At 42.8% G+C, this 12,184-nt stretch overlaps 1 protein-coding gene across 2 annotated transcripts in view; it reads right to left on the reverse strand.

Annotated features, from left to right (window-relative positions):
- The window catches only part of LOC309704874 (xylosyltransferase 1-like), a 38,941-nt gene that overhangs the window by 23,464 nt on the left and 3,293 nt on the right, over window positions 1-12,184 (reverse strand). For both annotated transcript variants that reach the window (XM_082530347.1, XM_082530346.1), the window contains exons 2-3: window positions 3,526-4,078; window positions 858-1,024 (exon numbers count right to left, since the gene is read on the reverse strand). In XM_082530347.1, the coding sequence (XP_082386473.1) occupies window positions 858-1,024; window positions 3,526-4,078 (720 nt within the window). The remainder of the gene's footprint in view (window positions 1-857; window positions 1,025-3,525; window positions 4,079-12,184) is intronic.

Genomic DNA, 12,184 nt, shown 5'->3' on the forward strand with positions numbered 1-12,184 from the left:
TGTTTGAGGCTGAAGCCACGCAAACTCTCAACATAATAAAAATGCAACAGATACAATTTATAGTGGAGCTTACACAACATGATCTAAACCAGCAACAGCAGTCTTAAGATGACACAGTCTCTGCATTCTTTACATCAGAAACCTGTTTAAGTTCAGATGTTTTGCAGGATTAGTGTTATTAAGTATAGAAAACGCTGTGACGCTCCATCATTACTACAGTTTGTGTTTGTTCTCTGATCGTTGTCTTAATTACGACAGTGTTAAGTTCAGGTAGCAATGAGCTACTGATGACTGAGGCGACTGTGCTGACGTTCATTGACTGTAACTGTTCTTTAAAGCTGCAGTGTGTCCAAGTCCTGCTGCAGAAGTGAGATCTCTGTCCCAGTGTCGGCATTCATTATTTTAAATTATTAATTACGTTTTGTTCCCTGTGTTATTCTTTCCTGCCTTTTTAAAACCACACATTTTAATGAGTTTGACGTCTCAGCGTAGCAGAGCGGGATTCCCGCCTCGTTCCGCCTACGGGTTTGTCTTGAAGCGTGACTTTTTTATTAAGTTCATCTAAAAGAAATGTGACGAGAATTAAAAGCACCAAGGCTGAAACAACAAACCGAGCAGAGACGTGCTTCCAAAAGCAGTTTAACCTGAAGTTAAAACAAATCAGACCTTTACCAACCCAGCACACTCGATCACACAAACAGGAAGTACCTGAGCAAAAGAACAGATCCTCCCTAACAGATCATTTGAAGCCGGTCTCAAACTTTCTCCAGCTTTTAAGTGAAAAAATTTAATATTTATAAATTAAAATTAAGATATTGCAAAAAAATCCTGCTCTGGGCGACGGTCAGCAGTCCTACCTGGTCCACGTGGATGTAGTAGTAGTGTGAGGTGTGGTAGATGGCTTTGAAGAGACGCTGGAACTGACGCGAGGCTCGGCCGTGGACGACCAGGACGAAGGCGATCCGTACAGGCGGAGAAGCATCGGAGGCGTCCTCGTCCCACTGTACGTTCACATTAGCTTTACCTGGACAGGAGGAGGTCTGTTAACATCTCACTGATAAATCCATGAATCTCTGCCTGTGTGAAAAGCGTTCCTCCCGTCCACTTCACACTAGCAGGTGAGTTTCATGGTCTTATGAATAATAGTCCTTTTTTAGCAATTAGTAACAAACAAAATCCATCCTCCTGCTTCTCTGCTTTTTGATGCTAAGATGGTTCAATTCAGACAGGTAAGGTAAAGAGGGCTGTGTTTAACTGTCAGTCATACAAAGATAGACCCCAAAAATACCAATATGGATCTGGAAATAAGCAGAACGTTTCCTTTTTAAGACATCAGCGTCACTTCTAAGCCCATTCCTCACTCCAGTTCTTCACTTCCGCCTTTCCTAGTCATGCCGTCTGCAGCTGGTCGAGCCCAATCTTGTACATACAAACGCTCTGACAGCCTAATGCCTCCTCATCATCCCGCCGGCCTTGGCTTGCTTGGCTTTAATTAGTGACCTTTTTGGGCCGTGGAGCATGCTGGGATTGGAGTTTGAGGGGGGAATGACAGTAATCAGGCGGCTGAGTCGAACGCAGAGGCAGAGATGCGTCAAATACGCCCAGGGACGTGCACAGAAACACCAAACTCCTTAAAAGACCGAACGCATGCCCGGCAATCTGAAACCAAACCCCTGCCCGGCTTCACTCTGAGGATATAACCACTGGTGTGTCATCAAAACAACCTATAATCATATAAATTAACCCTCAAACGGCCCTGAGTAAATCATTAGTCAGCCTTTCCAAAAATAAGACTACAAACTGCTTGTTTAATTAGGGTGTAATTATGCTGGATGAGCATCGTCCTCCTCTGTGTCCATTCATGCTTCAAGTCCCTGAAAATAGAGCTGGCACCCGTGAGGGATGCCTCTTTGCATCTACGGCACGTGCTCAGTTAAAAATGTTTCTGAAGGGGTAAATTTGGAAGGCAAAAATCCCTTTTCCACTTACTGCAATCTGCCACTTCAAAGCAGCCACTTGTTCATGTCCTTTCTGTCTTGAAATCTGTCGCCCATTCATTTGCTGACAAATGAATCACTATGTTAACATGAAAGGATATTTTAGACCTAAAATCATAGGTTAATACATGCAGACTATGAATAAATCTCGAGGTGCTCATACACGTGGAAATTTAGTCGCACTGACACCCGGAGCAGACTGCAAGCGATGGATCGCAGCACCGCAGCTGTCAGCTACATCGAGGTAGAGCACATTACTGAACGTGCAATTTACAGATTATCAAAGTGATCTGTTTATATCTTCATGCCAGCTTCAGACAAAGAGGGCGGGCAGCTTTCATCTTGATGCCACCTACACATCCATCCTTCAGATGGTCAAGAAGAAACGTCCTGTGTTTTGAGCCCTGAGTTTCGTATTTTTGGACATTTGCAAACGTATTAAAAACAAAGACATGCATCAACTTATCATGTTTTTCTTTATATCTTCATCATGTCACCATTTATACTCAGATGGCATAAACGGCTGTTCATAGACACCAAACAATAAACAATACTAAATACATATACTTCTTCACAAGCTACATGTTCATTATATAAACCAAAGCATGGATTACAGGCACTGTTACCGTCACCGCTTGATGAACAATCATTTCACAGATTTGCATGACAATACATCCCTGGTACCTTCACTGTAACTGATGTCATGTAAACAACAAAAACATTTTATCATCTTTGCCACATTAAAAATAAATAAATGCTTGTGAGACAGCTCACAATGTGAAAGCCGTCTGAAGTGAGGTTTATTCGCCCCGGGCAATTGTCAATCCTGGTATCCAGGGCAGCTTATACAGTAAGTTTCTTTCAGACTGAATAATATGTCTACATGCGCTACAATCATAGTAAGAGTAAGCATGTCTCCATTAATGTCGAGTAATCTCTGTAATCTGATTGTGTTAGTGTTTAGCATGTCTGATGTTTTGTGTCTTCCTGCATCTTTGTCGAGTCTTCGTCTGTGTCAGTTGTTCTGTTTAGGTTACTTCCTGTTTTATTTTGACAGTATAGTGTCTTTGATGAGTTTCAGCTGTTTCCTCCCTCCTGTTTCATGTGTTTCTCTGAGCCTCTCTGCTTCTTTGTGTCCATCTGTTTTATTCTTGGACTTTATAAACATAACAGATTGTTCAACCTCTGCTTCATCAAATCGATCTGGAGCCTGCGTTTGGGCTTTTCACCATTCATGACAGTAATGAGGATGACTATGATTCACTATTCTATTTATTTTATTCAGAGGTCCTCAGTTCGTCTTCATCCTCATCTGTTTTAGCTTCGTTCGCACAGTCACCTCCCTTTATTCTGATTGGCTCTCCCTCACAAAGAGAAGGTCTGAACAACATTGATGCAGCAGAAAATAAAACATTCCTTTAACCTACAATTTAAGGATTTTTATGACTTTTGTGTTTTTTGTTGTTGGTTATGTGAATAATATGAAACGCGTCTGTTGTTACCTGCACACACTGAGATGTGATCTTACCTTCTGCGGGGCAGTAGCGAGGAACTTTCTCGGGCATCAGCGTCCCCTCCTTGTGTTTGCAGTACACCTCTACTATCTGCTGCCGGCACTCCCGGCTCTTGGCTCTGGAAAGAGCTGAAATGGCTTCTTTACCGCTGATCTCACACTGCAGCTGCTCCTTCCTCACCTCCAGACCAGGCGGCAGCGGAGGAGAAGCCGGCTTCTTGGTCTGGTAGAACGGCGAATCCGGATTGGACCCCTGAGCCGGCGCTGCAACCGTTGGCAGCTTGGGGTGGGCTTTACGGGTGTGGGTGTGGTTGCGATTGTGGCCCGGCACTCTCGGTTGGATGGGAGGGTACTTGAGGACCTCGTTGGCAGATTTTCCCAGCATGCTTTGCGCTTGGCTCTTTTCTAGCTTACGTTTGGCATTTCCGACCGGCACTCGCTGGCTATGTGATCGGGCCCCCAGGTTGCTGTTGCTGTCGATGGTGTCAAAGTCTTTGGGGACCGAGTTCTCATTATTGTTGCTGTCCAGGCGGACTTTCTCTTTGGGGCGGTGCGAGTGGTAAACGTTCTGCAAGGAATGACAAATATAGTTCTTACATAAAGCAAAAATTAAATAAATTAAATCAAAGAAAACTCTTCTTTAACAGTTACAAAGACAGGCTGTGTATCCATTTACAATTATATGATGCATTTTTCAAGAAAAAAAATTTGCATCGTCATTTTGAATCCAAATACTAAAGTGAGGGACGTGGACCAGCTGCAAGGAAATAAATAACTTCCAGCTAAATCTGAAAGTGATGAGGCTAGAAAGGAAAGTTTGGACAGGACGGGAGCAAAGCTCAAGTCAGGAAGACATTTGAACCCTTTAGGCTCTCCCTGCTTCACATACATGTTAAATGTACGGAGCTCCACGTGTTACACACACGTGAGCTCGTTTATCTCCTTGGAATGAATCAAAGTGTTGTTCCTGCACATCACAATAAAACAGAGCAGAAGCAAAGACTCGTCCACACGCCGGGGTCCACAGCGCTACAATCAGAGCCTGGTGGGCGTCTGTGTTTCAGCAGCATCGCCACATGACCTCGATGAGTATTTTAATCCCACAGATCTCCCCCATATCTGTCTTTCCCAGGATAAAGAGTGCGCACACACGCACACACGCACTAAGCCCCAGCAGGAAGACAGTAATATCAGCTCTTGCCACCTGCTTCTCAGTCAACCTTTCATTATCTCATCTGTAATATCAGCTCAGAGGAAAGAGTGTGTGTGTGTGTGTGTTGCCGCAGTGAACATTTTCAGCTCTCCTGCCATTATTATAAGTGTGATATCCAGGAATAAAACCTCCAGAGTACAGCGAGAGATAGATTTCACACACACACACACACACACACACACACACACACACACACACACACCTTTTCCTTCTTGAAACATCTGACTGAGGTTTTTTCTTACCTCTGAAATATGTCGGTCTGGACCAAAGTCTCGAAATTCAACAGAAAACTGTGAAAAACGTCTAAACTTATTAACCTGCCAACAACAATTTACATGCAAACACAAAATAACCACAAAAAGATCCCAAAGACCCCCCCCCCCCCCCCCCCCCCCAAAAAAAAAATCCCAAACACAATGAAAACCAAACAGCCACAAACACAAAGCCATCTCAGAGACACAAAACAACCAAAGGAACAAAACCTCAAAGAAATGCAAAGTGACAACAACAGAAGGCCAAACGCACACAAATGAAATCAAAATGACCACAGAGAGGAAAAACTGTTACACAAAAACAAAACAAAGGGAAATGGACTGATTCTTATACAACGCTTCCTGACTCCACCTGAGCACTCAGCGATTTATACAACATCCCTCCTTCACCCATTCAAGTGCTTCCTGTCCAACATTCACACTCATGCATATTCTGACGGATGCATTGGAGAGCTGCTTGGAGTTACGCATCTTACCCAAGAACATTTGGCATGCAGACTGGAGCAGCCATAACCTTACAGACAAAAACATTATCAGAAAGAAACAAAAAAATGACCAAAGAAAAACGAGATGCCGACACACTCGGCTCAGAAACACTAACAAAATGACTCAAACTGACTACAAACATAAAAAAGCAGGACAGCAGGTAGAAAACTGGCGTATGATGATGATGATGATGATGTTTTTCCTAACAGCTCCTTCAGTGCAAACAAGAAGTCAGAGATTTGTAAATGAAATGTTTTTTGTAATGAGGCCGATTTGATGCAGTTTCAGGAGTTTTCCAAAATGTCCTCGAGCGTTTCAGGCTGTAATTCGCTCGACACAATAATACAAGTTTGTCTCTCCTTCACAGATCCACCTCCAAAGAAAAGCAGAGCGTTTTTTCCCAGAGGGCCGTGCTTTCCATGGAGACCGGCCACAGCTAAAATACCACCGCTTACCTACAAAGACATCATTCTTTACACTCACAGAGGGACTGAGTCACTGCTTTCTTGCTCGTGGTGCTCCTGTGTGAGTCACTTTGCTCTCAGCCGCTCTCCTTCTCAGCAGGTTCCTATTGAAGCCTTCAGACCTCCTGCTGCTCCGCAATAAAGGAGACACACAAGAGACAGGAGAGGCCGTTCCCTCGGGCGCCGGGGGCGAGGCAGGGAAAGGGTAGGAGGAAAGAGACCTGTTGCTCTGACATCTGTTGATTACGAGTTCACACTAATAAGGATAATCTGAGAATGCCTGGATCTGGTGTGGTGACAAGAATGTGCGGTGGTGTTTTCTGGGAATTCTCTGAAGTGAGAGCAGAACAGCCACTTCCACATGTGTGACTATCAGCGAAAAGCTGCTGTGCTCCTCATATTTATCTACATCTTGTAAAAGATCTTGAAGTGTTGACAAAAACGGCAAGAGTGCACAGACACCTGCTCCGAGATATGCACCAGTGAGCCACAACATTAGAAACGCCTGCCTCACAATAGCCACGTTTACATTAACACATTTAACTGGATTAAAAGCCTGACTGGTTATACAGGTCAGCAGTGGGATTGGTCTGTTACATCCACCAACGACATCAACACAACAGGAACACGATGTAGGTCCAAAAGTCACAAATGTGAGCGAAGGTTGTGGCACACCAAAGGTGACCATGCAAAGATAAATGCAGGCGTTTGTTTACATCAGAACTTCTACTTCTTACTACAAAGTAGGGCTGCCACAAACGATTATTTTGATAGTCGACTAGTCACCGACTATTTTTGCGATTAGTCGACTAATCAGATCATCATCCATTGGACGTAAAACTACAGCTTATTGCACCAGCAGCATCTGGTCTTATATAACTATCATTAGCTTACAGCTTTAAGCTTTTAAGGTGCTAACTAAAAATAAAGACAAGATGATAGTTTATTAAATTTTAATGAAATTTGCAGATTGTTTCGGTGAAGTTTAATAAACTCCTTGCTATCTAAAATATAACAGGACACTGGAGTATATTCTCCAGCATCTCACACTTCTGATAATCAGCTGTCTGCTTGACGTTTATTCAGCTGTGTAAAAACTATAACTTTAATCTCAGCCAAACCGATTTACTCAGGAACAAATAAAATACTAAAAAAAAGCCAAACAATAACATTTTTAAGTTATCTAAGTGACTTATATATCATGTTTAACCTGAGCAGCGAAAGACGGCGGTGGGTTTGAAAACGATCTGCCGGGAGTCCGTGTTCTCACGGCTCTAGTTAGCCTAGCCCCCGGCTAGCTATCGAGCTAGTGGGTAACAGACGTCTCCGAAAACGTCGGAGCGCTTTTGAAAATATGTGGTGTCTTGATAAACTGAGCCGATATTTGAGGTTTACACAGCTACATTCTCCCTGAAAATATGTTAAACGTTTATTTTGTGACCCAGAAAGAATAATAAGAGTAATATTAAAACTAACTAGCTGCCGCCATTGTTGGAAACTGAGCTGGGCTGCGCTGTGAATTCTGGGACACAGCTTCTTCTTCTTCTTCGGGGTTTAACGGCAGTTGGCATCCTTGTACATGCAGTGCTGCCATCTTCTGTTTCAGTCCGTTATTACACTCTTAAATCCTACTACTGATTCCTGCGTCTTTGGGATCTTACAAAGCTTCAAACGAGGCGTCGACTATTAAATCAGTCGTCGACGATTTTAATAGTCGATTAATCGTGGCAGCCCTACTACAAAGTTAGTCAATTCTCCACAGAATGATCATGGATACTAACGGACCTACAATTCACATCAAATGCCACCTTCACCCTTTATTATCACCCAGTAAAACACAATAAAGTCATGATTCAGTCTTATGAATGAGCCCACAGGTCTCTGTTACTGCTTTTACAGTTCGGACCAAAGTCTGCATTCGTCCACAGAAATGGACATTTTTCATATCAAATGGTTCTTTAATGATTCCAACTACCAAATATCCAGTACATGATGTCTCTAACGTCTGCTCAAATGGCCCCCACAGGCAGGGTAGAAAGAGGCTGTTGTTTTCTTGGCAGCAGTGATTTGGTGTGTTGTGACAGACAGAGCGAGAAAACACCTTCATATAACGCGATAAAGAGCCCTTTCACATGGCTGTAGGCTGCATCTGTACACAGCTCTGGTTATGCATTAATCAAGCTCCTGTGTAGGTGTGTTTACCCTCAGTATACCTGCGGGAAAATGCCGACTGGTGGGCAGTGAAAATCTTATAGGCTGCCTTATGTTGGTCATGTTTACAAATCCATGCATGAAGCAGGAAAGGTTGGCAAAGAGCTTCCGTGGTGCCTGAGATGTTTGAACTCACAGATGGTACGTTTCATAAGGCCTGTAGATTTCTATATGGCTCACAGCGAGAGCCGTTACGCAGACGTTTCTAGTTTTTCTACTGCATCTTCATGTCTTTTGTAATTAATGCATGCTGAATTCAAGCTGTGATCATTTCACTTCTGCATGAAAGTGGAGCCTAAACACAGAAGACATACGAAATGCTTTAAAGAAAATGATGAGCTACAAGCTCATGTGAACGTCCTCGCGAGTAAAAAGAAAACATCAAAAGCTCAAAAACATTTAGTTAATTCCCAGCTTGTGGCGAATGCGTGTTTCTCCCAGGAACAGTTGTTTGCCAGATGGCTGCAGACGGGTCCCCAGGCCATGATTGCCACATTCACATGTTTCGGGGTCACATTTCTGCAAAAGCTCAACGCACCAGTCAGGACACTGACTTCCCAACTTAGGAAGTGGGATTGTAGGAGTAGCATGTTATAGCTTGGTAATGGGATTATGATATCGAGTCTCCTACACCACCGCAGTTTGTTTTTGTTAACATGTTTAATCGAGTGTAAGAGCCAACCTCATCTTTTTGCAGCGAAACGTGACAATGAAAATAATCCGATTTAAGATCATGTTGTAGTTTACTTCATACAGTTTGAGCAACTTTGACACCAGACTGTCAGTTCTTCACTGTTAAACATTTGTGGGAATATTGTATGAATTACGTCTTGATGCATGTTCAATCATCCAGGTAAGTAAATCCCCAAAAGTTGATTCTGTTCATCTGGACGCGGCGCCGTCAGAGGGAGAAACGTTTCTCTCTGACGGCGCCGCGTCCAGATGTATGAATTAAAAATATTTTTCAGATTCGGCCAGTCTTAATACAACAGTTGGTGATTTTTCTGGGCCTGAATAAACAGATCTGAGTAATCAGACTACTATATTTGGCAATAAGTGCACTGTAGCTCAAAACACACACTGGCACTAAATACACAATAATATGGGAATAGTAAAATTATAATATTCATCATAGTTGATGAATGTCACTATGACACTGAGTGACAGTTTTGGGTTTTTTAATTAGGAATGCTAATTTATTATCCATACAGGATGATCATTATCTCGTCTTTAAAAAGAAACTGAGTCTGCCAAAGCAAAAAAAAGAAGAAACAAACTGACAAAGAAGAGCATCACGTCCCAAAGGAGATGAATGGAGTAATCTGTCTAAATAGAGAGATTGAGAGACAAAGGAAAACCAGAGCCAGATGGACAGAAAGTAAGCTAAATGGACTGTGATGAGGGTTAGGATGGTGCTGTGAAACCTGGCTGAAACCACCGCGGCACCAACAGGGCGCCCCAGGATTACAGCAGGGATTTACATCCATCAATGCCAGATTTACTGAGAATTATATCAAAGAAAATACAGAAAAACATAAAGCAGCTTCATGGTTCTGACAGCAGTCTACGCTGCTAAATCACATATACTGAATTAGATCTGGATCATCGCATCAATTTACAGCTGCTCTGCTGGTTTCAGGCACTGCTACCAGACTCTGCAGGTTTCTCCTTAAAATAAATGTATATATGCATCATTAACAGCATCAGAGAGACAGATCATCCCAATTAATTCTGCATCTGTAAGCACAAATATACAATCAGAGTCAAACAAATCATCTTCAATAACTAGGAGAGCCCTGCAACAGAGGGTCTGCAAACCTTAGATCAAACCTGATCTCAAATCATTGTGCAAATGACCATAATCAACAAAAGTCCAACACCAGGCCCAAAAACAAAGCTGCAACGTCTACACCACAGAGTCAGGACCCAAGATTATAACATTTACTTTTTCCCAAATCACTTTGAAATCAAGTCCAAAAGTTTTGCTCTGATCTCATCATCATGGTGTTGGAAAGCCCCCACCCAACCCCCCCACCCAACCCTAAAACACAGCCCCAAATGTTTCACAATGAACCAAGTCCAGGAACAGAACCCTGATCTCAACATCATGGAACCACTGATGATCCAAAAACAGCCCCCGAGCCAACGTCCCTGTCAAGACGTCCAAAAATAGAGACACGTCAGCATCAATGAGTCAGGGACCAAGACCAAAACCAGTCCACGATCAAGATTCAATATCTGTCACCAAGTCCAAAAACAGAGCCCTTATCTCAACATCATGATGTTTAAAAAAAACTTAAAACAACGCTAGAATATTTACGTAATGACATCATGACCCAAACTCAAACTCAGTTTGAACCAAGTCCAAAAACAGAGCCGATGTCGAGTTCTGCCTGAGCCTTAATAAGCCTCATTACACCATCAAGCATGACGTACGGCAGATAAACGTACAGAGCTCCCGTCTCACTTTGTGTCTGTTAAGAACAACTTATTGGTTTCATTCTGGGGCCATCACAGGTTTACAGCTGGTTTAAAGGATATCTGAGACTCCTGAGCGCCACACGTTCATCTTCATGACAATCAGCCGCACACATCAGAGAGGCAGACTGACAGATTGCTAATCTGAAACCTTACTGTCCTCACTCTCTTAAACTGTCCTCACTCTCCTTTTTTAAACAATGTTCGGTGCAGAGATACAAGCGAGGACACACAGACACACAAACACAGCATTTAGGGATTATTGTACAATCTAAACTAGATTAGAAAGTATAAATCCCATCAGAGAAACACGATCCAAAGAAATCCTCTAATCTGATCTGACCTGGCTGTTAGTGTGTGTATCGGCTCTGACACGCACAGTGTGGTCAGCACTGTACACGTGTGCGCACAGACGGCTTCACGGGGCTTTCTCAGGGTTCACGTTTGATTTAAGAGTTCAGGTTAGAATCAGGATTAGGCTGCGGTCAGCAACCTGGGAAAGCTTTATGTCAAAGTCCTCACGAAGACACAGCTGCAGATTTCAGAGTTTAAATACCAGCAGTGTTCAGCTTTCCAGCAACGGCTGTGTGTGTGTGTGTGTGTGTGTGTGTGTGTGTGTGTGTGTGTGTGTGTGTCCAACACACTGCAGCCTCGTTTATAACATCCAGTCAAGTGTGTTCACTACAATCCTGAAAGGCGCCACAGTGACACGACTCCCACATTCATCACACCTTCGAGGTGGAGGACCGCACTCATACGCGACTGCTATGATTGTGTTTCACTGAAGCAGGTTTCCTCTGTTTCTGCACATGCCCAGATAGAAATGTAACCAGGGTTAAGGGCAACTAGTCCCAGGTCTGATGGTTCCTAGCTATCTTCGTCTTGTTCCAACACCCAGCGGTTAATGTTATAGAAAAGTTAAAAAGCCAGAAAACATTCACCTTTAAAAAAATAAAAAATAAAAACTTTGAGGTTTGATGTCCAGGAAGACCCAAAATATTTAATGAAAACATTAAACATTCATGTAGCTGCCGTCCCCTCAGTTAGAACCTGTTAAATATTTAAATATATACATCACAAGACAAAGAAAGGTAAAGATTTTGAAACTGGCTCTTGGGCACATAAAAAAACGGAAACAAGACTGAAACAGGACGAATGAGGCTGAACTCTCTTTTAAAAAGCTAAAGCAGCTCCTGTTTAACCTAATGGGACAAAAATTGAATAAATCATGATTGTGTTGTATTAAATAGCTCTTTAAACTACTGGTTGAGACAAGAAGGTCATCAGGAAAGTGTTTACTGAGCTCATAGATGAGGGTGAAGTAGGGTCATTTTCCCACAGACTTCTATACAACCCGAAATCTTTTTGAAACCAGAGTCACTGCCTCCTGCTGGCCATTGGAAAGAATGCAAGTTTAAGGCTTATCACCATTGCAGCGGTCCCCAGCCGCAGACCGTTTTAATGTCAGATAATATAAATGCACCAACAACACTGAGAGTAACATCCTCTCTGCCCCTTAATGCTCTCTGGTCACTATGGTAACGAGTAAA

This window comes from Aulonocara stuartgranti, assembly GCF_965226115.1.
Source record: "Aulonocara stuartgranti genome assembly, chromosome: 4".
Taxonomy (NCBI): Eukaryota; Metazoa; Chordata; class Actinopteri; order Cichliformes; family Cichlidae; genus Aulonocara; species Aulonocara stuartgranti.